Source organism: Chlorocebus sabaeus, chromosome X, assembly GCF_047675955.1.
Source record: "Chlorocebus sabaeus isolate Y175 chromosome X, mChlSab1.0.hap1, whole genome shotgun sequence".
NCBI classification, from domain to species: domain Eukaryota; kingdom Metazoa; phylum Chordata; class Mammalia; order Primates; family Cercopithecidae; genus Chlorocebus; species Chlorocebus sabaeus.
Window position 1 is genome coordinate 99,362,456 of NC_132933.1, and position 26,203 is coordinate 99,388,658.

At 38.0% G+C, this 26,203-nt stretch overlaps 1 protein-coding gene across 7 annotated transcripts in view; it reads left to right on the forward strand.

Moving 5' to 3' along the window:
* Positions 1-26,203, forward strand: part of HUWE1 (HECT, UBA and WWE domain containing E3 ubiquitin protein ligase 1) — a 153,999-nt gene that overhangs the window by 25,038 nt on the left and 102,758 nt on the right. For all 7 annotated transcript variants that reach the window (XM_007991784.3, XM_073013656.1, XM_073013658.1 and 4 more), the window contains 4 exons: positions 8,260-8,328; positions 14,053-14,151; positions 14,798-15,004; positions 16,914-17,066. In XM_007991784.3, coding sequence (XP_007989975.2) covers positions 8,284-8,328; positions 14,053-14,151; positions 14,798-15,004; positions 16,914-17,066 — 504 coding nt within the window. In that variant the 5' untranslated portion in view covers positions 8,260-8,283. The remainder of the gene's footprint in view (positions 1-8,259; positions 8,329-14,052; positions 14,152-14,797; positions 15,005-16,913; positions 17,067-26,203) is intronic.

Genomic DNA, 26,203 nt, shown 5'->3' on the forward strand with positions numbered 1-26,203 from the left:
ATCTCTCTAACTTAAGTTTAGGAAGAAATACTTATTATATATAGAGATTGGTTGGTGCCCTGAGTTCTGGTTTTGATCCAACAAAGGCAGTAGGCCATTTCTAGGAATTTGTTTCAAATTAACTTATTTTTGTTGAAGGATTTTTTAAAAAAATGTAATAGGGTTTTCACCTGATTAACTTCGAAGCGGTAGAACTCATTCCCCAGTTACTGTTCCTTTCATTAGTGAAATTACAGCATCTCAGCTTCTCATCTCGGGCCCCAGTTTCCTCTCTTGGAGTAAATTTTTCAAACAGATGGGATTCAGCAGTCTAGTAGAATCTGTCACAAATTTATATTCTTATCTGCCAGTATTTTGTAGTAATAAAACTAGTTTAAAAAAAAGGCGAGGCCGGGCGCGGTGGCTCACGCCTGAAATCCCAGCACTTTGGGAGGCCGAGGTGGGTGGATCACAAGGTCAGGAGATCGAGACCATCCTGGCTAACAAGTGTAACCCCATCTCTACTAAAAATACAAAAAATTAGCTGGGCATGGTGGCAGGTGCCTGTAGTCCCAGCTACGGGAGGCTGAGGCAGGGGAATGGCATGAACCCAGGAGGCGGAGCTTACGGTGAGCCGAGATGGCGCCACTGCACTCCACCGTGGGCGACGGAGCAAGACTCCATCCCCCACCCCCCGCCAAAAAGAAAAACAGTGAATAGCATATTATTAAAGCATAGACTTGGTAGTCAGACCTGGATTTAGATCTTGGTGCTAACATTTACTGACCAAGAAAGGTACTTTTTTTCTCTCCTCTTAACTTCAGTTTTCTGTCTGTAAATAGAGGCAAAACTTGAGTGGTTGAGGACTGTATGAAAGAATATCATGTGAATTCTCTAGGTAGTATGTCTCAAACTGTATTCTTTGGAATACCTCAGTTGGACTTTGAGTAGATGCCACTTGAGAAAATGGTTCTGTGCCCTAATAAGCCTCCTTTACCTAAGATGTCTTAGAGCCATTAATAATGTCAATTAGCTATGTGACTGCCCTAGTGGAAGAGAAATTCTGTGTATAACATTTCCCAAATTACAGGATTCTTGTCTCCCTTTATAGGGCAAGACATTCTAACACACTTTGGGGAACTCCAGTCTCAGTATTGTCTGGCTTGTAACGGACACTCAGTAAACGTTCCCCCCTCCCACCGTTAAAACCAGTTTTAGAAATATGAGAACACAACAACTTCTAAATTTTTTAAGTTGATGTCTCATGAACAGTGATGTCTTGGTTTTTTAAACTGCAAATGTTTCTTGCAGTAGAATTATAGACACCAAGGTAGGATTACACTTGTTATGGGGACATTTGTGTGTGTTCATTCATATTGGCCGTATTATTTTATTGGGTGCATCAAATGCTTATACTTGGGACTTAGAGTCTAGTGCCGCTCATGCAAATAACCTGAGATGATTTAGAATTATTATGCCACCAGCATAGTTTCTAGGCATCCAGAGTCTTGTGTTGGCAGCAGAAGCACCCCCAGCTAAGCTGTTTCCGTGGGGGGTCCTTGGCTGTAGTTCCAGGCTCCCTAGCTTCCTTGGTTCCTCTTAGTGTTCTGCATGTGGAGCTCTAGCCTTCTGTCAGTTCTGTGAGCTATCAGATACTCTTCCAGTAAATTACTTGGCTGCATTAATTATCCAGTCTTTCTGTAGTTACAGACACTTGACTAGTATAGTACCCTAGGTCAAAACAGCATTAGTTAGAGCAAGATGCTTATTTGTTTGAAGATTCATCAGTGACTCATCTGCATTAAAAAAGTAAAATGGTTGTGATTTACTTATTTCAGTGCATAAGTTACTCTGCGCTCTTGTTTTGGAGGATTTTTTTTTTTTTTTAAATAGACTTTATTTTTAGAGTAGTTTTACATTCGCAGCAAAATTGAGCAGAAGGTACAGAAATTTCCCATATACTGCCTGCCTCCACACATGCATAGCCTCCCTTGTTATCAGCATCTCCCACTAGAGTGGTAACACTTGTTACAATTGATTAATCTACATTGATACATCATTATCACTCAAAGGCTGTAGTTTACATTAGGGTTTACCCTTGGTGTATACTTCTGGGGTTTAGACACATAATAACATGTGTCCACCATTATAATATCACACAGAGTAGTTTCACTGGCCAAAAAATCCTCTGTGCTCCATGTCTTCATTCTTCCCTCCCCACTAACCCTCCTCAACCACTGATCTTTTCACTGTCTCTCTTGTTTTTTCGTTTCCAGAATGTCATGTGATTGGAATCATACAGTATGTAGCCTTTTCGTACTGATTTCTTTCACTTACTGGTATGCATTTAGGTTTCCTCCATGTTTGTTCATGGCTTAATAGCTCATTTCTTTTTACTACTGAATAATACTCCATTGTCTGGATGTACCACAGTTTATCCGTTCACCTACTAAAGGACATTGTGGTTGCTTCCAAGTTTTGACAATATTGAATAAAGGTACTATAAACATCCACGTGCAGGTTTTTGTGTGGACATAAGTTTTCAACTCCTTTGGGTAAATACCAGGGAGTATTGATTGCTGGGTCATGTGGAAAGAGTAGTTTTGTAAGAAACCACTGAACTGACTTCCAAAATGACTACCATTTTGCATTCCCACCAGCAATGAATCAATGTTCTACTTGCTCCACATCCTCACAAGCATTTGGTGGTGTTAGTGTTCTGGGTTTTGGCCGTAGTGATACCTCATCATGGTTTTAATTTGCATTTCCCTGATGCCGTATGATGTGGAGTATCTTTTCATATGCTTATTTGCTATCTGTCTGTCTTGGTGAGGTGTATGTTAAGGCCTTTGACCCATTTTTAAATCAGCTTGTTTTCTTACTGTTGAGTTTTAAGAGTTTTGTGTATTTTGGGTAATAGTCCTTTGTATGTCCTTTGCAAATATTTTCTCCCAGTCTGGCTTGTCCACTTATTCTTTTGACAGTTTCTTTTACAGAGCAGAATATTTTACATTTAGGTCTGTGATCCATTTTGACTTAAGTTTTGTGAAACATGTAATTTCGGTCTAGATTTTTTTTTTTTTTGCTTGTATATATCTAGTTGTTCCAGCACCATTTGTTGAAAAGACTATCTTTTGTCCATTATATTGACTTTGCTTCTTTGTCAAAGATCATCAGTTGACTATATTTATGTGGGTCTACTTCTGGGCTCCCTAATTCTGTTCCATTGATCTGTTCATTCTTTTACTGGTACTATACTCTTGCTTACTGTAGCCTTATGATAAGACTTGATTTCAGGTAATGTAGATCTTCTGATTTTGTTCTTGTCCTTCGATGTTGTGTTGGCTATCCTGGATCTTTTGCCTCTTCATATAAATTTTAGAATCAGTTTGTCAATATTCACATAATAACTTGTTGAAATTTTAATTGGAGTTGCATTGAATATGTAGAGTTGGGAATGACTTAACATTTTGGCATTACTGAGTCTTCCTATCCATGGATTTGGAATATCTCTCCATTTAATTGTTCTTTGATTTCTTTCATCAGAATTTTATGGTTTTCCTTGTATAGATCTTACACATATTCTGTTAGATATATATCTAAGTGTTTCATTTTTGTAATGTAGATAATATGTTTTTGATTTAGTATAAAACAAAAACATAATATGTTTATGTTTTGATTAGCAACTTGTTCGTTGCTAGTATATAGGAAAGCAATTGACTTTGTTTTTTTTTGTTTTTTTTTTGTTTGTTTTTTTTTTGAGACGGAGCCTTGCCCTGTCTTTCAGGCAGGAGTGGTGCAGTGGCACGATCTCAGCTCACTGCAAGCTCCGCCTCCCGGGCTCATGCCATTCTCCTGCCTCAGCCTCCCGAGTAACTGGGACTACAGGCGCCCGCCACTGCGCCTGGCTAATTTTTTTGTATTTTTAGTAGAGACGGGGTTTCACCGTGTTAGCCAGGATGGTCTCGATCTCCTAACCTCATGATCCTCCCGTCTCGGTCTCCCAAAGTGTTGAGATTACAGGCGTGAGCCACCGCGCCCGACCAGCAATTGACTTTTGTATATTAACCTTATATCCTGCAAACTTGGTGTAATTGCTTGTTAGCTCCAGGTTTTTTTTTTTTTCCCTGTTCTTTCAGATTTTCTACATGTATGATCATGTCATCTCTGACAAAAAGACAATTTTATATCTTCCTTCCCAATCTTTATAATTTTTATTTCCTTTACTGCTTTAGCTAGGACTTTCAATAAAGTGTTAGAAAGCAGTGGTAAGAGAGGACATCTTTTTCTTTCCTTTTTTTTTTTTTGAGACGGAATCTCACTCTGTCACCCAGGCTAGAATGCGGTGGCGCAATCTCAGCTTGCTGCAACCTGGGCCTCCTAGATTCAAGGAATTCTCCTGCCTCAGCCTCCCAAGTAGCTGGGATTAAGGGATTTTGCCATGTTGGCCAGGCTGATCTTGAACTCCTTACCTCAAATGATCCGCCACCTAGGCCTCCCAAAGCGTTGGGATTACAGGCATGAGCCACTGAGCCCGGCCTTTTTTGTTTGTGATTATTTAAGGGGGAGTGCTCCTAGTTTCTGACCATTAAGATGTTGTAGCTTTTTTTGTAGATATTTCAATCAATTTGAAGAAGTTCTCTATTTCTAGTTTACTGAGATTGTTCGACTTTTTACTGTTGAATTTTGAGAGTTCTTTATGTATTTTAGATACTAGGTGTGGTTTGCAAATATTTTCTTCTAGTAAATTTTATTGTTCTACATTTAAGTGATCCATTTTGAGTTAATTTTTAATATAAGGTATGAGGCTTAGGTTGAAGTTGATCTTTTTTGCCTGTGCATGTCTGCTTTCTCTGGCACCATTTATTGATAAAGCTATCTTTCCTTGACTGAATTTTTTTTTTTTTTTTTAAATCAGTTGGGCATATTTGTATGGGTCTATTTCTGGGTTCTTTATTCTGCTCTATTGATATTTGTATATATATCAGTACTACTTGATGTCTGTAGCTATTTATATAATAAGTCTTAAAAGTGGGTAGGGTGATTCGATTCCTCCCTCCTTTTTTTTTTCCAAAACTGTTTCAGCCATTGTTGTTCTTTCTTACACCTTTCCATATACACTTTAGAATAATCTCAGCTTATTTAAAAAAAAAATCTTCCTGGGATCTGAATAGGAATTATATTAAACCTGTATAACAATTTTAGGAGATTTGACATCTTTACTAGAGTCTTAAATCTCTCCATGTATTTAGATCTCTGATTTTTTTGTTGTTGTTCTTTTCTTTGAGACGTCTCGCTCTGTCGCCCAGGCTGGAGTACAGTGGCGCCATCTTGGCTCACTGCAAGCTCCGTCTTCCGGGTTCACACCATTCTCCTGCCGCAGCCTCTGCAGTTGCTGGGACTACAGGCACCTGCCACCACGCCTGGCTAATTTTTTTTTTTTTTTTTTTTTTTTTGAGACAAAGTCTCACTCTTGTCCCCTGGGGCTGGAGTGCGATGGCCTCCGGGGTTCAACTGATTGTCCTGCCTCGGCCCCCTGAGTAGCTGGGATTACAGGTGCCTGCCACCATGCCCAGTTAATTTTTGTATTTTTAGTAGACGGGGTTTTAATATGTTTGCCAGGGTGGTCTAGAACTAGTGACCTCAGGTGATCCACCCGCCTTGGCCTCCCAAACTGCTGGGATTACAGGCGTGAGCCACCACGCCCGGCCTTAATTTTGTTTTTGTATTTTTAGTAGAGACGGGGTTTCACCCTGTTAGCCAGGATGGTCTCTATCTCCTGACCTCGTGATCCGCCCGCTTCAGCCTCCCAAAGTGTTGGGATTACAGGCATGAGCCACCGCGCCCAGCCTAGATCTTTGATTTTTTTAAATCAGTGTTCTATAGTTTTCAGCATATAAGTCTTGTACATATTCTGTAGATTTATGCAGAAATGCTTCATTGTTTTTTAGTGATTGTGAATGGTATTGCATTAACTTTGGAGTGTACATATCCATTGCTAGTATATAGAAACATGATTGGCTTTTTTAACATTTGTCTTGTATTCTATGACTGCTGAGATTGGTTATTAGCTCTGGGAGGTTGCCAGGCTGGAGTGCAACGGTGCAATCTCGTCTCACTGCAAGCTCCACCTCCCAGGTTCAAGCAATTCTTCAGCCTCAACCTCCTAAGTAGCTGGGATTACAGGCATGTGCTACCATGCCGGGCTACTTTTTTTGTATTTTTAGTAGAGACGGGGTTTCACCGTGTTAGCCAGGATGGTCTCCATCTCCTGACCTCATGATCTGCCCGCCTCAGCTTCCCAAAATGCTGGGATTACAGGCATGAGCCACCGCGCCTGGCCTTTTTTTTTCTTTTAAGATGGAGTCTCGCTCTGTTGCCCAGGCTGGAGTGCAGTGAGCCACTGCACCCATCCTCTGGGAGGCTTTTAAAATAGATTTCTTGGGTTTTCTATGTGGATGATCCTTTGACATCTGCAAATAGGGGCCATTTTTATTTTTTCCTTTCTGATCTGTGTGCCTGTTACTTATTTTTCTTACTGTATTGTATTGGCTAGAACTTTCAGCAGTATGTTGAATAAAAGTCATGATAATGGACTTCTTTGCCTTGTTTCTAATCGTAGAGGGAAAGCATCAGTTATTAGAGTTGCATGGTATTGAGGCTGGCTGCTACGTCTTGCAGCAGGGGCAATTTAATAACCTCCCTGCAAATGACTGAAGCCACAATAGTGTGATAGCCACTTGCGTAAGACATTTGTGAGAAAAGGGGAGAAAAAAAGCCTTGAGAGTAAGCGTACAAATAGCTCAGCTTATAGTTTCCACCACATGGACAGGATTGTTGCCAGAATCCTGTTGGCTTCATTTGAGATATTTTGAGGTTGTTGGCACCAGGCATTTTGTTCATTTTGTATTGATACTAGATAACTTTTTAAAAAGTAATCTGGAATTACATACCCTAAGTATCAACCATAGAAAACATTTTTTCTTCTTAAGGAATGGTCTCTACAGAAATGTTTTAGAACGTATTCTGAATTCTTTACAAACTCTTCCTTGAATGCCTGCTGATTGAATGGATGCAGGTCATACAGGCAAATACACGCTATTTCCGTAGTACTGAGTATATTGGACTAAATCTAGGCAAAAAGCTGCCTAAAATTTATACTGTAATTGGTCAGCTTTATATTATGGCAGCCTTCTTGGGGGAGGGACATTGATTTCTAGTGACTGCTACTGAGTTAAATACATTGTTAATAGAATCTTTTGTGTGCAAATAGCCTGCAACCCACTTCTACCTCTGTGCATGTGTCTCAGTTGCTAACAGGAGAAACATTTCTTGTGCTTTGGAGGACTTGTCTGCCATCAAAGATCTAGGGATCTGATCAGGCTGTTGTCTGCTTTTGAGCCTTCCAAATTGCATGGCTTAATAAAATGATTGTTTTCTGTGCTCGGAATATTTCTGTTGGGATTCTTCATTTTCTAATTGAAAAATGAAAGTATTGTTTTGCCTTTGCTCTTAGGATACAACTAATACATTTTTATTGTTAGGAACGGTAAAAAGTGCATAGGTAAAACAGTCATACATAATCCTTTCGGTTAACAATGAGTTAATATTCTGATGCCTAGCCCTTCTGAGCTGTTTTCAGTAGACATAAGTTTATACCGTATGTTCCATTTTGTAACCTTTTTATTTCATCATGAACATCTTTGTGTATTATATAGTTGTCTGTAATATTTTTAACAGTTGTGCACTATTCCATTTTAAACAAATCATATTTTGGACATTTGGTCTTTTTTTAACCTTGTGATGGAACAGTAGGTCTTCAGTCTTTTACTATTACACATGGACATGCAATATGGATTCTTGTGGTTAAATATTTGTGTACATCTTTATGACTTTCTTTGGATTCCTAGAAATGGAAGCTATCAGGAAACTGCAGGGCTATGGTGAGTTTTTCCATCCTGAGATGTGCTGCAAACATTGTACACTCTTATTTTCAATTAAGAGTTGGAGATGCTTGTAAAAGAAAAAAAATTTTTTCATTTTGGCTTGACTTGGTTTCAGTCTTGTGCAACATGGGGATGTGGGCCAGTTTGATCTGGAGAGATTCTTTACCTCTCTCTACTCAATAGTTGTGCCTCTGAGATGGCATAGCATCATAACTCCAGTGTTTTTACTTTAAGCATTTTGCATTGCTCTTCATTCTGTATTGTCTATGTCTAAGCTTGTAGAGCTCAAGATTGTAGCTTTAAGTTCTCACTTCTTTGGGGATTTTCTTTTCAGATCGTAAAGCTGAAAATTGAAATCATGAAAGTAGACAGGACTAAACTGAAGAAGACACCTACCGAGGCTGTAAGTATCCAAAAGTTTGCTTTGCTTATTTTTTCTTCATTAAAAAATAAAAAATATTTGTGAACAGTTCATCCATGCTCTTCAAATCTCATCACCCATATATACAAAAGGCGATAAAACAACAACTTGTCTAGAAACAGTAAGATTTTCTTTTGAACTTCCCTGGATTAAAAAAGTGGATAGCCAAGAGACCAGTGGAAAGTGAACACTGATCAGTTAGTTCTTGGTAGCTGTGTGTGCCTGAAGTCAGCTCTCAGGCTGCTGTGCAGTTCCTTCCTATGCAGAAAGGAAGTGTGGTATAATGGAAAGAGCAGATGTGGATTCAGATTTTTAATGTACTTCTGGGATCTTGCAATTTTGTTTTTTAGAAAATGAAAGTGGTAACATTTTTCTTACTAGTTTTTTTTGTTAAGGCCAGTGTTTTAGCTGTCTTTATTACTGATTCTTAATCACACAATTCAGCTTAACTTGTGTATTGGGTGGTCATATCAATTAACCCTTTGTCAACAGTAGAAGTCCCAGCTTCAATCTAGTAATATTCCACCAGCTAGCTTGAACTGCTTTCTGAGGTTAAGGAAGTGGTATTGCATTGTGATAGTCCTGTTGACCCTGTGTGCTTAGTTCAAAGAGCACAAGCTTTGGAATTAGACCTGGGTTTGAATCTTACTAGACTTTTGTGGCTGAGAGGTTATTAACTTGCCTGGTTTCCACAGCTACAAAAAATTTTTTCCTTCTTGATATGAGGCAATTGCTTAGCATAGTATCTGGCACGTAAGTTAGTTCATATTGTAAATACAAGCCACTTGGTTTTCAAAAAATGTAAAAGTACCTGGCAAGTATCACCAAAAGAGAACAATAACATTTTGCTGTATTTTTTCCAGTTTTTTTTTTCTTTTTTTTTTTGAGGCAGGGTTTTGCTCTGTCACGCAGGCTGGAGTGCAGTGGCGAGATCACAGCTCACTGCAGCCTTGACCTCCCAGCTTAAGCAATGCTCCCACCTCAGCTTCCTGAGTAGCTGGAACTATAGGTGCATGCCACCATGCCTGGCAAATTTTTTATTTTTTGTAGAGACAGGATCTTGCCTTGTTGCCCAGGCTTCTTCCAGTCTTTTAAAAAATTATTACATGTGCACACACAATTATCCTGCCCTTTTCATTTAGCATTGTACTAATGAGTATGAGCAGCACTTTCTTCACATACCTTTGTCAGTATTACAGATTGTCTTTTAAATTTTTGTTAATTTCATAGGTGGGGAAGAAAGTATTTCAGTGTTCTATATCAGTTATCTTCTTGTGCCGTTCATTTTGTATCCGACATTGGAATATCAAGTGTTTCTCTTACTGAATGCCATATATATTGAACATACTCATTTTCATATCTGTTGGAAATATCTTCATTTGCTTTTGATTTTGTTTTTGATGTGTTCTGGCATCTAGAAGTTTTGACAACTGTACTTGAATGTCTTTTACTGAAGGACAAAAAGAAAACTTGCTTAAGAAACTGTAATTTAAAAATTTAAAGTGAAACCAGTGTAAGAATCTACTGCTACGAGAATAGAAGACCTAGAAAAATGATCCTAGTGTATATAAGAACTAGATATGTGATGATAGAGGGATTATAAATTGGAAAGAAGGGACAGTATTAGGCAACTGTGCTAGACTAATTATTTATCTTGTAGAGCATGGGTTACTATTATATTGTGATAAATTTTAGATAAACCAAAAGTCAAATGTTTTTAAAAGAAATAAGCTGTAGGAGAAGTAGAACATGAAGGTGAATGTTTACTTTGTCTTAAGTGGGGATGGTCTTTCCAAGCATTAAAACAAAGGAAAAAACCATAATGGAAATGTCAGATACTGTATCCAAAATTTAAAAGACATGACAATAGCCATCCTAACAGGTGTGAAGTAGTATCTCATTGTGGTTTTGATTTGCATTCCCTTGATGATTTCCTTGATATGGAGCACCTTTTTATATACTTTTAAACTATTTGTATGTAAATAGACATCTGGATAAGTATTCAAGTCCCTTGTCCGTTTTAAAATTTGTGTTATTTGGGGTTTTTTGCTATTGAGTTGCAGGAGTTCCTTATATATTTTGGAAATTAATCCCTCGAAGACATTAGGCAAAGTGAAATAAGTCAGCCGCAGAGGGACAAATAGTGCGTGAATCCTCTTATATGAGGCATCTAAAATAGTCAAAGATATAAAAGTAGGCAGTAGAATGATAGTTACCAGGAAATGGTGGGGAGAGAGAAGGGGGAGTTGCTGCTCAGTGGATATAAAATTATACAAGGTAAGTAAGTTCCAGAGATCTGCTGTAGAACAACATAGTGCCTATAGTTAACAGTCAGGTATTGAGTATAGTCTGCCCTCCATGTGTGTGGGTTCCACATTTGCGGACTGAACCAACTGGGTAGTAAATATTTGGGGGAAAAAAACAATAAAAAAGAGTAATACAAAAGTAAAAATAGAAATTTTAAAGCAGTGCAGTGTAACAACTATTTACATTGAATTGAATTCAGTATTGTAATACTAGAGATGGTTTAAAGTATATAGGAGGATGTGTATAGGTTATATACAAATACTGTGCCATTTTATACAAAGGATGAGCATCATAGATTTTGGTATTCATGGGGGTCCTAGAACCAATCCCCAGCGAATACAGAGGGACTAGTCAAAAATTGGTTATGAGGGTAGATCCCATATAAGTATTCTTACCACACGCACAATCATGCGCACACATAGGGACACAAGGAAACTTGGAGGTGATGGATATGTTTACTACCTGAATTGTGATGGCAACATGAGTGTATACATACATCCAAACTCACCCAGTTGTATACATGAATTACGTGCAGTAATTTTGTATACCATTTACACCTTAATAAGCTCGGGTGGGGCGGGGGAGGAGGAAGACACATGACAAGCTGGGGAAGATATTTGTAACCCAGTGTAGTTAATGTTTTCAGTATCTAAATCAGGAGAAATGAATATCCCAATGACAAAATGGGCATAGGGCATTTAAGAAAAGAACAAACCCAGTAAATGTTCAGCAAGATTCAACTCTGTGGGTAATTGGAGAAATGCAAATTAAAAGAAAGTTTTTAACCTAGTGGATTGTAAGGGGTTGCTCTTGGAGTCATATGCTGGTTTCTGGCTCTTATTTCCTAGTTACTAGCAAGTTACTTAGCATAAACTCCTAGAAGTAGAATTTTTGTGTCACTGGTTATGGACATTTTTAAGACTTGAGTTGTCTATTTTCCTTGAGCAGCATACGAAATTACCCCCATTTCCCATACTGTGGTCAATGCTAGGTACTGTTTTTACAAAAGGCTTTTATTGATCACTTTATTAGCAGCTGTGCAAAGAATTTTTTCCCCAGATTTGGTATCTATTGAAATAAATCACTGTAAACCCTGGCAATTGGTATTCAGCTGTCGAACTGGCAAATGCTTTCTTGTATCTTAATGTTGTGCTTGCTGCTTTCTCCTGCAAAATGCAAGGAATCTTGATAGTCTGATAAAACAGAGACCGTCATACTGGTATGTTAAATTGATGCCATTATGCTAACTGGATCTTGTGAACAGAAAACACAAGCACACCTTAGATGCCTCAGACATATTTGTGCCAGAGAGTCAGAAACAAACCTTGTGGAAACTTGAGGACCTTTCACATTAGGAAAGTTTCTAGTGGCCACATGGTTTGGGAAATATTGGGATATCCCTTCTAAAGTGAGAGGGAAGTTGCTGCACCTTGTACCACACATTGTGAAGAAAGAGGAACAATGTGTGATGTGTTTGGATTTTGGAGCCAACATATTGGTTGGTCACATTTGGGCATGCTATTTTGACCTATTTACTGCATAACCTCTAACACATTTAGTAGGGTACCACTAAAGTGTTAGTAAGGTTTGGATCTAGAAAAGACTCTGCAAAAGGTCCAGGCTATGATACAAGTTGCCCTATCACTTGGACATTATGACCTAGTAGACCCAGGTGACTGACTTAGGTATCAGCTAAAGATGCCATGTGGTGCTTTTGGCAAGCCCCAGTAGAATTACAAGTAAGACCCCTAGACTTTTGGCTGTGCTGTCCTCTGCCACCAGCTATTCTACATTCACAAAAGCAGCTTCAGGCTTGCTACTGGGCCTTGATAAAGACTGAATGCCTGGTTATGAGACATACCGAGTTATTATAGGATCCAAGTGTTCATCATGACCTGGGTGTTATCTCACCTACACATCATAAAGTTGGACTCGTATAGCTGCAGTCCATTAGAAATAGAAGTAACACGTTTGATGCTGGACCCAAGTAGGTCCAGCAGGCACAAGTGAACTGCATAAGCAGGTGGTTCAAATTTCCATGTTATCTATTTCTGCTGCTTCACTGCCTCTCCGTCAACTTATACATCTTAGAGGAGAGGAGGAAAAAGTGCAGGCCTGGTTTGTGGAAGGATTTTGTGCCAAGGATTTTACATACATTTAATTACCATGAACATTTGAGGTAGATCTTAATAATGCTTAGAGGGAGAAAAGGTTTGGACTTAGCTTAAATAAACGCCTGTTAGGTTTCATGTTTCTTCGGATGCCAAAAATACATTTCTCCCAGTTTGAATCTCACGACAGCATTGCTGGATATATAGGTACGTGTTAGTTTATTTTGCAGAAGAGGATGCTGAGATTCAAAGAGGTAGCTTACCAACTACCTGATTCCAAGACTCATACTCTTTTTAATAGTATGCCGTCTCTGAATATTTAAGCTCCTGTTATGGGAGATAAGTATTTTATGTATGTGGCAGACATTTGAGTTTCATATTTGTGAGATAGCTATTACGTCTGTTTTTCTGATAAGAGAGCTGTGGCTTAGAGGTTAGACTTGCCCATGATCAAACAGCTTAGTAAACATGAAGCTAAAAAATGAATCCAGACTTGTTTGGTACCAGACCTCTGGTCCATTCCCAGGATGCTGTACTGCCCTTATGGAGTTAAAGAACAGGTGTAATAATCACTTCTCCCAGCTGCCATTCATTAACGGAAGGCTTCTCTCTCCCAGCCCCTATCCCTTTCCCTCCTTCCAGTTTCAGAAACTTGACTGTAAATACTCAATCCACTCCTTGTTACCTGACAAATAGGCCCATTCATCAGTAGAAGAGAGCAGAAATGTATGGAAATGGGAACCCCAAGAAAGAATGGAGTCCTAGTTTTACGAAGTTCAGAAGCTCTTTACCACCTTACAAGTGAAGGGTTTTATGTGACAGAAAAATATAGCTAAGGCTAATCTTCACCTTTAATTGTGAATTCACTAGGACTTTGCAGTCTCTGATTCAATATAACCTACCAGGCATTCTGGTTAACTTTCAGACCATGGTATAGATTCCTTAATTTTTTTTTTTTTTAGATGTTTAACTTTTTATTATTACTGTCTTTGTTGTCTGTATCTTTCCAAATAGTTTGTCTGCATCTACCTTTATCCAAGGTGTTGTTTTTGTTTTTTGTTTTTTGTTTTTTTTTTTGAAGGCCAGGTGGATTGTTGGGGAATAAAAACGTTTTCTCATGAGGTTTCCATTTTAATCCCAAGAGATTATCTGGCACATCTTGTTTTCTTAAGTAGTAAATCCTAGCAAAAGGAAAATTACTGTGTGAGCTTAAGGGTTCCTTTTCCGATTCTCCTTGTTTGCAACTCCCTCATTCCAAAACATCTCTGTGAAAACTTTTTTTTCTCAGCCTGCAGACTGCAGAGCCTTAATAGACAAACTCAAAGTTTGTAATGATGAGCAACTTCTCTTGGAACTGCAGCAGATCAAAACATGGAACATTGGAAAGGTATGTGAAGCCATGCTCCCAAAAGACAGGACTCAGTATACTAATACATCATTTTGTATGCTCTGATATGGAATAAGAAACCATAGTGGGATAGCCTCATTCAGCAGTTACTTAGTAAGCTAAGCATCTAGCGAGTGCCACATGCCTAACATAGCTTTCAACCAGTGGCAAGGAAAATTTTGCTGGCTGAGGATGAGGAATTGATTTCACAGGTGATGCTTAAGAATCTCAATCTCAGAATTCCTGTAGTTTGACAATATACGTTTGAGATAATTTCTGGATTTTTAGTTCAGAAGAACTTTTATTAGATAACTCTAAAAAATGAATTTTTCTGATAAAATGGATTCTGGCAAGGATGGTTCTCTTGTCTTCGTAGATCTTAGAATATAACCGGAGTTCTCCATCTAAAGACCTAGCTCTAGCGGTTTTATGGGGTCTAGTGGTGTTAGCACATATGTCTAGATGGATATGAAATGAACTCCAGCCCTTTTAGCTCAGAGTATGATCTTTCTCATATGGGCAAGGGTGGTACGTGAACTTGTCTAGGTGTCATGCTCAGCAATCTCTTGTAACAAAGCTCAGTTAGAAAGCACCCATGCGGCGCTTCTACCTTATTCTTACATCTTCTTTTTCCTCCCCTCTCCAGTGCGAGTTATATCACTGGGTGGACCTGTTGGACCGCTTCGATGGAATACTGGCAGATGCTGGACAGACAGTGGAGAATATGTCATGGATGCTCGTATGTGATAGGCCAGAAAGAGAGCAACTGAAAATGCTTCTCTTGGCTGTGTTGAACTTCACAGCCTTGCTCATTGAGTACAGCTTTTCCCGGCATCTGTACAGTTCCATAGAGGTAGGGGAGGTTAAAGCCTGTGTACTCTGTTCTTAAACTAGAATTGTGTACATCCAGAAATAAGGAAATTGCCATTTCTCTCTATTGCTTCTTTCCTTTTCATGATGGAGCTCTAGGTTTTTCATTGTCAAAGATAATAGTAGAATGTTTCTTGGATATAGATATCCTTCATAGGGTTGATGGGAAGATTCTGTACTATCACCTTTGTTTTGCCTTTTCAAGATTCAAGAAATGAGTGAGAAATGTTATATATATATGTTAAAGTATTTAAGGAAATTTACATGAATTTATTTTTGCCCTAGGTTGTTAGAGCAGCCCCACATTACTTTTAAATTGCTAGAAATAGTTTGATTTTCTCATCACATTAATGTACTTCTCAAAGTTTTAGTGTGCTGCTTTAAAGTCTCCCTGTATTCTGCCACACCCATCCCAAGATATATATTCATAGCATCCTTTGTGTCCTTGAAGAGTAAGGTGGGTGCAGCAGTCAGTGAGCTTTTCAGTTGGTTAAAAATCACTGTAATAAGAAATTATTTTCTTTTTATAGAAGCCCAACTTTAGACTTTCTGTCATCATTAGTTAGGTGCCCTGTTAATTTTAGGTGTGTTTTCCTGCATCTTCAGTAGAGAAACAGAATCAGAACAAACAACTTAAAATGGCTTAGGAAAAGAAGTGGGATAACTGAACTAAAGGCCTAATATACAGAGCTTTAAGTGGGAGGTAAATAAGCAATCTGTTGAAGATGAAATAGATATGCTGCCCATGGAAGTCCATGGCCTTTGGTATAATTGGCAACTGGAAATGCCTTGGTTCATTTCTAGCTATATTACATACTGATTTTAATTCTGACCAAGTGCTTCAATGTATTGGTGAATTTTAATTGTATTTAAAAGCCAAAGTAAGGCCAGGTGCAGTGGCTCATGTCTGTAATCCTAACACTTTGGGAGGCTGAGGCAGGAGGATCACTTGAGCCCAGGGTTTCAAGACCAGCCTGGGCAACATAGTGAGACTCCATCACTACAAAAAATACAAGAGTTAGCTGGACGTGGTGGTGCATGCCTGTAGTCCTAGCTACTCGGGAGACTTAGGTGAGAGGATCGCTTGAACCCAGGAGGTCAAGGCTGCAAGGAGCTATGACCATGCCTTTGCACTCCATCCTGGGCAACAGAGAGACCCTGTCTCCAAACAACAACAACAAAAAAACCAAAGTAGTCACTCAGGTTCCTTATGAGCATATACTGTACTTGTAACAGTTATATGTTACATAATTGCCACGAACTGTTGTGGATATGTTTAGCTTCTATATGAAGGACCCTGTTTTAATTAATTTCAACTTTATGTTTGTCATAAAGGATACAGAAGAGAACATAAAATATCTTTCACAATACTTTTAGTCCAGTTAGAGACTTAATGTTCTTCTTGAGTCCCACATGTGTATTATATCACATTTGCCTCTTTTGTCTCTTTTCCTTCCTGTGGGAAAACCTATGCGGTTTTGAACTACTGTTTACATTTTTTTACTTTTATTGCACTTTATAACTAACTGCCAGATTTTAAGCTCCTTGGGGGATAAGGGTGCATGTTGTAGATTATCAAATACATACATGTATATACACACACACACACACACACACTTTTTTTTTTTTTTTTTTTTTTTTTTTTGAGACGGAGTCTCAGTCTGTTGCCCAGGCTGGAGTGCTGTGGCGCGATCTCGGCTCACTGCAAGCTCTGCCTCCCGGTTCACGCCATTCTCCTGCCCCAGCCTCCCGAGTACAAATACTTATATATTTTTTGTATTACGTTACTAAACTTTTTGATAGCTTTGTAAATGTTGACAGGTACATTTTGTTTTGTTTTCAAGGCCAGTTGTTCCTGATACCTTGAGCTTTGCCCTTTTTTGTCCCTTTAGCATTTGACAACTTTATTGGCTTCCTCTGATATGCAAGTGGTGCTGGCAGTCCTTAATCTCCTATATGTATTTAGCAAAAGATCAAACTACATCACTCGTCTGGGATCTGACAAGAGGACCCCACTGCTAACTCGGCTACAACATTTGGCAGAGGTGAGTCTTGGGTGAAGAGTGGAGGGGTGCAAAAATTGGAGCATATGGTTCCTTTCAACAGGTGTTTCTCAGAGTGTTAAAATATATTAGAATCTCTAAGTTAACTTCACTGGCCTAATTGAGTTAGAACTATTGGTGCCCTCTTTTAAAACCTAAGTATTCTCAGTTATTAAGTAATTTTGAAGGAATTCTTTAATCTCTGCTCACCAAACAAAATCTCTCTGTTCAGAAGTGGCAATTTCTCTTCTGAAAGGAAAGTTCAAAATTATATTCAATTCTGTGTGAGAAGGAAGTATAATGCAATAATATGATCTAGATTTGGGTCCTGGCCCTGCATACTAGCTCTCATACTGGTTTCCTCTTCTGGGAATTTAATATATCTACTTCAGGGTTGATTTAGAATAAAATGAATTGTGGGGTACTCAGTGCTGTGATCAGTAAGTAGTAGTGATTGTAATTGAAGCCAAAAGCTCTCATATAAAAGTTCAGCTCTACCAAACTATTGTCCTGTGTTCCTGGAGACAATTTCTTAATATATACTTAGGTTTGAGAGGTAACCCACTGTTGGAAAGCTTTCTTAGAAGAAAAGTGTTACGGCTGGCTTTTTAAAAGCGTATTTAATGGTTACCTCAAAGTAATTCAAGTTTTCAGGCTAATTTACGTGCCATGATTACTTATAAATTAGTTTTGTATAATTATAACATGTATTTTGAAAATTCTAGGAAAATATAGACAAAATGTCAATCACCTATAATTCATCCCTATGAGACCTCCCTTAAAGTTGGAGCATTTTTTTCTTGCATTTGGAAATACGTGTATACAAGCATGCAACTTGTTTCCTTAAGATACTGTAAACATTTCCTCCTATTAAAAACCACAAGGAGGTTTAACATTGGATTCCCAAGTCACAGTTAAAAGGAAAAAGGAACTGTTACTCAATAGATGCTTCCAAAGCACTTGATAAAATTTATCACATTAACAAAAGCTTCATATAAACTTTAAGAAACTAGAGTTACCTACCGGAAGTCATAATGGGGGAGCTGAGGCATTTCCATTGAATTCATAAGTCACACAAAAATGTCAGACATTAACTTCTGTCATTTACATTTGTAGTACAGATGCTAACCAACAGAAAAGAAAGAAGCGAAGAATACATATTAAAAGAGAAAATTTGGGCTGGGCATGATGGCTTCATGCCTGTTATTACTGGCACTTGGGGAGGCTGAGGCAGGCAAATCGCTTGAGCCCAGGAGTTTGAGACCAGCCTGGGCAACATGGCGAAATCCCATCTCTGCAAAAAGTACAAAAATCCGCCAGGTGTGGTGGCACACACCTGTGGTCCCAGTTACTTGGGAGGCTGAGGTAAGAGGATCCCTTGAGCCTGGGAGGTGAAGCCTGCAATGAGCCAAGATCGTGCTACTGCATTCTAGCCTGGGCGACAGAGTGAGACCGAGACTCTGTCTCTAAAAAAGAAAAGAGAATATTTGTTACTATTTGCATGTAGGTGATGAGTCTCTTTGTTTCTTGGGGAGATAATATTATTACAACTAGTAAAAACACAGTGAGATAGCCAAGTAAGAGATCAATATACAGAAACAGATAGCTCCTCCATGTATTAATAGTAACCAATTAGAAAATGATTGGTGAGGCTGGGTGTGGTGGCTCACGCCTGTAATCCAAGCAGTTTGTGAGGCCGAGGCAGGAGAGCGAATCACCTGAGGTCAGGAGTTTGAGACCAGCCCGGCCAACATGGTGAAACCCCGTCTCTACTAATAAAATAGAAAAATTAGCTGGACGTGGTGTTGGGCACTTGTAATCCCAGCTACTCAGGAGGGTGAGGCAGGAGAATCGCTTGAACCCGGGAGGCGGAAGTTGCAGTGAGCCTAGATCATGCCACTGCATTCCAGGCTGTGTGACAAGAGCGAGACTCTATCTCAAAAAAAGGGAAAATGATTGGTGAAAAGACCCCATTCACAGTATGAGCAAATATTCTGTCTGTAAAATAAGTCATATTGGCTAAAACTGTAAATTTAAGAGAAGTTAATGTAGGAGGTTGTGTAGTAATAACAGTGGTGGGGAAAGAATTCTTAAAATCCCCATGGCATAAACCTAAAACTAAAATTTTGAATATTATATTTAAAAATATACTTCCCGACAGAAAACACATAACTCCAGGCTACTCCTTAGGCCCTTACACTGGAATATAAATCAACACACTGCTTCCTTCATCAAGAAAAATGTCAGTTGTACTAACTAGTATAGTTACCAATGTAGTTAAATAACATTCTGGTACAACCTCATTTTGTCCTGGACCAGTAACACTTGCAAACAATTGGTGTAATGGCAAGCAGCTGGTCTGCAGGCAAAATTAGGCAGCACTTCGTACAATAGAAGTTAACAGACCCATGGTAGATTGAAAACGCTTAACAATGTTTTAAAACTGGAAAGGGACTGCTAATGTAGAATATTCAAGGAACTCTTCCAGATCAACAAGGATGAGCAAAGGATATGGATAGGCAGTTTATAGAACACGAAATTCATGTGAGTAGATGCCCAGACTCAGTAATTAGAGAAATAAAAATAAAACAAGATACAGCTTTGTAAGCATTAGATTTGCAGAAATTTCTTAGAAAACTATATAATGGTAAGTGCTGGCAGGTATGTGAAGCTATGGGAACCCTCATGCATTGTTGATAGGAGTGTAGACTGGTTCTCCTGGGTGTATATTTCAAAGATGAGATCACATCATTTCCATAAACGTGATCTCTGTCCAAATATTGCATCATTGTTTGTGGTAGTGAGGAGTTGGAAGCAACCTTGGTATCCATCATTAGTAGGTATTCGAATAAGTAAAATGTGGCACATGCACACTATGGAGTATGTAGCAGTTAGAAACTGTGCCCCAAATAATACAGCAACATCTATGGCTTCTAAACATAGTGGTTCGTGCATAAAAAAGTAAAAGCAACAATTTTCATTGCTCAGTACCATTTCTGAAACTTAAAAAGATGTACACAATGCAACATATAGTTTCAAGAAAGAAAAATTAACAGACATCAGAAGTTATACCTTTGATAGAAGGGAATCTGAATGGGCAATGATGCGACAGATATATGAACAAATACAGTAGTCTCCCCTTATCCGAGGTTTCGATTTCCATGGTTTCAGTTACTTGCAGTACAGTACAATAAGATATTGAGAAAGAAGCCACATTCACATGACTTGTATTATAGTATATATTAAACTTTATCATCAGTATGTATATATAGGAAAAAAATATGTGTGTGTGTGGGTGTATTATATAGGGTTTGCCACTACCTGTAGTTTCGGGCATCCCCTGGGGTCTTGGAATGTATCCCTATGGATAAGGGAAAATAAATCTTAACAGCAGTATTTAAGATCTGTTAGACCAACACTAAACCTTTACTTACAGATTTAAAGGATGGTCTAAATAGAAACCAGTAACATTTTTTAAGTGGGAAGACTTAATATGGTAGAAGCCCTTTAATGAAATTAGGACCAATGATTGGTAGTTTAATTATTTTAAAAATCTTGTTAAAGCAGGAAATGTTTAAAAAGTGATTTATACATACGATTTTTTAAAAACGAAAATAATTCCCTTTCCCATCTTATGTGGGGCCAAAGACTTAGTAAGAAGCAGTCTGTTTTCTGACATAAACTACAACTGTAATCTGTGATCACTTTATGGAGTTGCACTGATGTGAAGAAAAGGAACCTGCATACAGGATTCTAAATTTTTTAGAGTTTACTCTTGAATCTTTTCATAATTTGACACTTTTTATTTTAGCATATTGTCTTTTAGATGAATATTTTGCAAAATATTCAACTTAGTTTTTGTGAAATAATTCCCTTTCATTTAAATCAGTCAGTCAAATTGATTGAGTGGAAGTCTGTTAATAGCATCAACTGAGACACAGAAATAAATGTCTGAGAAAACACTGATAATCAGGGTGAGTTGTTGTATCAGATAATATCATAAAGCTATAGTGATTTTATTATAAAGCCAAGTTTTTATCATATGGCTTTTTATCATTAAGCCAGTTTTGTAATTGGCACAGGAGTAGACAATACATCTGCAGAATGAAAGAGTATGCCTTATGTTGCTTATATCAGAACAGTGGGACAGTAGGCTGTTTGAGGGAAAAATGGGTTTAGAACTTTTCTTCACACTTGACATAAATCCTAGAAACATATTTAGAGGTAAATACAGGTGACTTTTAAGATCTTTGGTAAAGAAAAGTTTGCTAGGAAAGTTAACAGACCTAGAAGTCATTAAAAATACAGCTTTGATCATGTTAATTTGGTTATTTGTATAGGGCCACAATAGCATCTGACAGAATTCACATCTTATCACTCTACTTTTAGGCTGATAGAAGCACACTAATATTTCATACTTTAATTAAATGTTCTGACAATTTAAGTAGAAGTTAAAATGCAAACTGTTTTTGGTATAAATGGCTCACATATGTAAAGTATGAGGGGCAGGTTTCTTTGTGTTGTTTTTTTTTTTAGGTAATTAAGATCCAGTTGTTTTCTTCCTTTGGATGATTTTGCCACAGAAAGGACTGCCTAAATGATTGCTTTTTTGTCCCTTTGCATTTTTGACACTTTTTACCTTTGACAGACTTGCTACTTTTCGCTCTGAATTGATCTAAAGAGATTGTAGATGGAAGGTTAATTTCTAGTCCTGGACAATTTGTAATCTTGACAGGTGCCGTACATTGCAGCCTTTGGTAATAGATTTGTGTGTTTGGTGCTTTGCAATAAAAGATTTTCACAGGTGTTTGAGGTTTAGAGATAATTAGGTGTTTAGTAATGGTACCTCCAATACTAATACCCTTCTTAAAATTTAAAAATTTCGTGTTTCTCTAAAATGTAAAATTTCTCTAAAAACTTGTTCATGTGGACTTCTCTTATTTATGTATTTATTTTTTTGAGGCAGAGTCTCACTCCATTACCCAGACTGGAGCGCAGTGGCACAATATCAGCTCGCTGCATCCTCAGCCTCCTGGGCTTAATTGGTCCTCCCACATCAGCCTCTGGAGTAGCTGAGACTACAGGCATGCACCACCATGCCTGGCTAATTTTTTATATTTTTTGTAGAGATGGGGTTTCGCCATGTTGCTCACGCCAGTCTCCAACACCTGAGCTCAGGTGATCCTCTCGCCTTAGCCTCCCAAAGTGCTGGGATTACAGGCGTGAGCCACTGTGCCTGGCCTTGTGGGCTTCTTTAACAATGCTCATAGAAGTCTTGGTTCATGTCTCTTCAGTCTTTTCAGGCAACTTCCTTTGCAGCAAACACATTCACTTGCATGTGTTTAAGAACCTGGATTTGGACATGAAACCTACTTTTGCCAACAAATCACATTAACCTGTTTCTGTGTCCGTAAATTGGGGGTTACCATATCTACCTCATAGTTCTTTTAGGATCAGAGTAAAGGAAGTTATAAATAAAACCTTATAGGGTTAATGCCATCATGTTGGAAGTACTTAATAAACAGGAGCTGTCATTTATAGATGGATGTCAACCAGAGAAACTACATGCCATTCTTTTGTATTTGCTTTCTTTTAAAATGTTACACACACATTATTTTATAAGTGCATGCATATTGTCACATGATTATTTTCAGAACAGCCTTTTACTTCTTGGTTTACCTCCCCGTAACCTCAAGCGTATTCTCTATATATTATCTTCATATTATATTGACCCGTTGAGGGTGTTTTTGTCCTTCAGTTACAAATGCAGGATACCTTGCATCCTTGTTTTCTTATTTCGGACCTTGTTAAAAAATCACTTTAAAGTCACCTGTATAGCTATAGGGTTCTTTTGATGGCTGCATAGTAGTCCATGCTTTGGATGTACCATATTTTACTCAACTTCCCTATTGATGCATGCTCATATTTGTTATGAAAGATGCAATAAGCAATCTTACATATATTAAGCAATCTTATATATGCACTTAGTTACTGATACATTTAATATATTATAAGGGATGATATGGAGATCATATGATAGAGTCCCAGAAATCTGAATGTATCTTTATTGGCACTTCACTGATCAGTAGTGATTTTGAGCATCTTTATGCTTGGCCATTAGGATTTGTTCTTGTGAAAGGTTTTGTTTATATCTTTTGTCCATTTTTCCATTTGGTTACTTTTTCCTGCTCTAAAAAACCATATTGGAGATATTAGTCCTTTGTCATCTTAAAAGTATTTTTCCCCTAAATCTTCTTGTGTATTGTCTTCGTTTATTGTGTTTTTGTATATGGTGTTTTCAAAAATGGTTCAGTCAGTGCTTTTATATAAAAGATTGAATATCATGTTTTGGTCTTTATGAAAAGTGACTTTGGATGTGGTGTCTTTCCTCATAGTAGTTTTTTAATGACTGAGTCAACCCAGTGATGTGGGCTAATTGTGAATGTGAACAGTGATTAATTAGTTAACTACAGATTTAGGGAAAATTCTCCAGAAAGGCTTGTTGAACCAGTTGAAAGCCAGTTGGCTGGCTTTCGTGAAGGTATGGTATACTCTAGGTCTAGTAAACTTCAGCATGCATCAGAATCAGTTTATTAAAAAATATATTAGTCTTCCTCACCTCCATCCCACCTAACTCCTGAGTTTCTGATTCATTAGGCCTGGAGTGGGCCTCAGAATTTGCATTGCTAAAAAGTTCCCAGGTAATACTGATACTAACCTGCTGGTCCAGGGAGAACCACTGCCTAGTCTATTCTGTTGAGTAAAGTTACAAACTTTTACCAAGTTCTTATAATTCCATCTTAGAAAGCGTCAAGCCTTTTTCCTGATGTCTGAATATTTAGCAAATCCTGTCTAGTGTGAGGTAGTGTTGTATATGCCCCTGTGGCATAATGAATATAGTTATTTATGGGATATCTACTTAAGTGCTAGGATATTACGGTAACACTACCAGGTAGGTGAATACCATGAGGCTCAGAAGTTACTTAGTTATTTTTGGACAAAGTCCCTGGGCTCCTTGCTCCTGCTAAAATGTGAAGAATAATATCTGCTCTTCCTGTCTTAGGCATTTGGAGATTCTATGAGCACGGTCATGTTCGTTTTTTTAAATAAAAACAAGCTTACTTAGTACTTGAGAAAGCAAGATAAATAGATAATAATAATAATAATAAGGACAAAGAACTAGTGTTATTCTGAATAGTACTGACTAATAAGTACCCTAGAATCTTAACATTTAATATTGATTTTGTTGGAAGCAAAACAAACTTGTCTTCCTGATAAAAATATGTGCTTGGTGTTTTAACTTTGGAAATGTGTACAACAAAATTTATCGTAATTGTGTATCTACTCATTTTGGTATATTTTCTTAGTCTTTATCAGAAACATTTCTTTATATTTCGTATAATGGTACTAGCTCATAAATATAACAATTCCACAGACTTTCATGAGTCACGTTTGAGTTGGCAGGGTGTTTTAAGGATCTCAGCTTACCAAAACTTTCTAATTAAAGGTGCTTGTTTTTTATCAGGTTGCAAAAGTTGGCAAGAAAGATTTTGTGGTGACACTAATAAAGGTAGTCTGAAACAATTAGTTGGAATAACAAAAGAAACAAAAGGAATATAATTGTGTAGATACACAGCCTTTCAAGCTTATTCTGCCTTGCAGATTCAGACTTTCGGTTTGACTTACCTGTCTGTTCTGTGTAGCATCAAGCCTTTCTACCCTCATCCTTACTTTATGGTTTTCAGCAAATTGCATGTGTCTTCGTCTTCACCAGCTGTCCTGGGAAGAGCCAAGAAAATATCGAAAATGTAATGAAGTACTTATTAGGTATTAAACCATTTTATAAAGCTGTAGTAATTTAAATAATGTGGTAATTAAGGGTGGGATTGACCAATCAATAGGTTCCAGAAGCAGATCCAATGTGTAGGAATCGAATTTATGGTTAAGATGGCATTTCAGATTAGCAGAAAAAGAATGGATTATTCAAATAAGATGGTGTTGTAAAAACTGGCTCACTCTTTGGGAGGCAATTAAGCTAGATTCTACCTCATCACAGTAAAATTAAGATGTAATAAAAAGCTAAAATGTTAAAAACATGAAGTTATACAAGCATTAAAAGAAAGTATAACTGCATGGTTGTATGCTGCTTGACGTGGCAAGGTATTTTCAGGAATGAGACTAATGCCATGAAAGAAGAAATTGATTCCATTACAGTATGATTTTATACCTTCTGTATGTGAATATTTTAAGTACTGTCAATTGTGCCATCTATGGTTATCTCGATTTACTTCACATTTTTCTTCCTTCTTAGGTAATTTCCAGTTTTTTTCTGTGGTAAATTATGCTACAGTGAATATCTTTAATACATGAATATTTGGCCATATTTAGCACCAGGTGTTTGTTACCTTTTTTTGGGTCTCACTCTGTTGCCCAGGCTGGAGTTGGCAGTGGTGCAGTCTTGGCTCACTGTGACCTCTGCTTCCCAGGTTCAAGCCATCCTCCCACCTCATCCTCCCTAGTAGCTGAGACTGCAGGCGTAGACCACACGCCTGGCTAATTTTGTATTTTTAGTAGAGACGGGGTTTCACCGTGTTGGGCAGGCTGGTGTCAAACTCCTGACCTCAGTTGATCCTCCCGCCTCAGGCGTGAGCCTGTTAACATCTTAATGAATGTCGAACCTTGTACTTTACAAATTCTTGTCTCATTACCTTAAACTTGCCTAGTTGTTTTAAACTTCTGATTATTTTTTAGAGTTCTGATAGACTTGAATTCCGACAGTCAGTTTATTCACTGTTTTTGTGAAGGCGTGGGCTTATGGAGTTCCCTATTCTGCCATTTTCACTGACATCATTCCTAGTAGAACATTCTGTTTTTAAACAGCTGCGAGTGGGGGATGTACATATCTGTGTCCAGGCAGACTTTCTCACTTAGGTTTTCACTAGAGAAGTAAGCCTTAATGCCCTAAGGTATCCATTATTAATGTAGCAAAATGACTTCTCTCTTGTGTGTCTAAGGTGGTGCTAGTTATGTACTCTTCTTTGGAGAATAAAAAATTACTCACCATATTCTGTGTTTCATACATGATACCTGGATTGAGAAACGCTGCCAGTAGGTCAAGTGTAGTTTAAGAAAGCTTATTT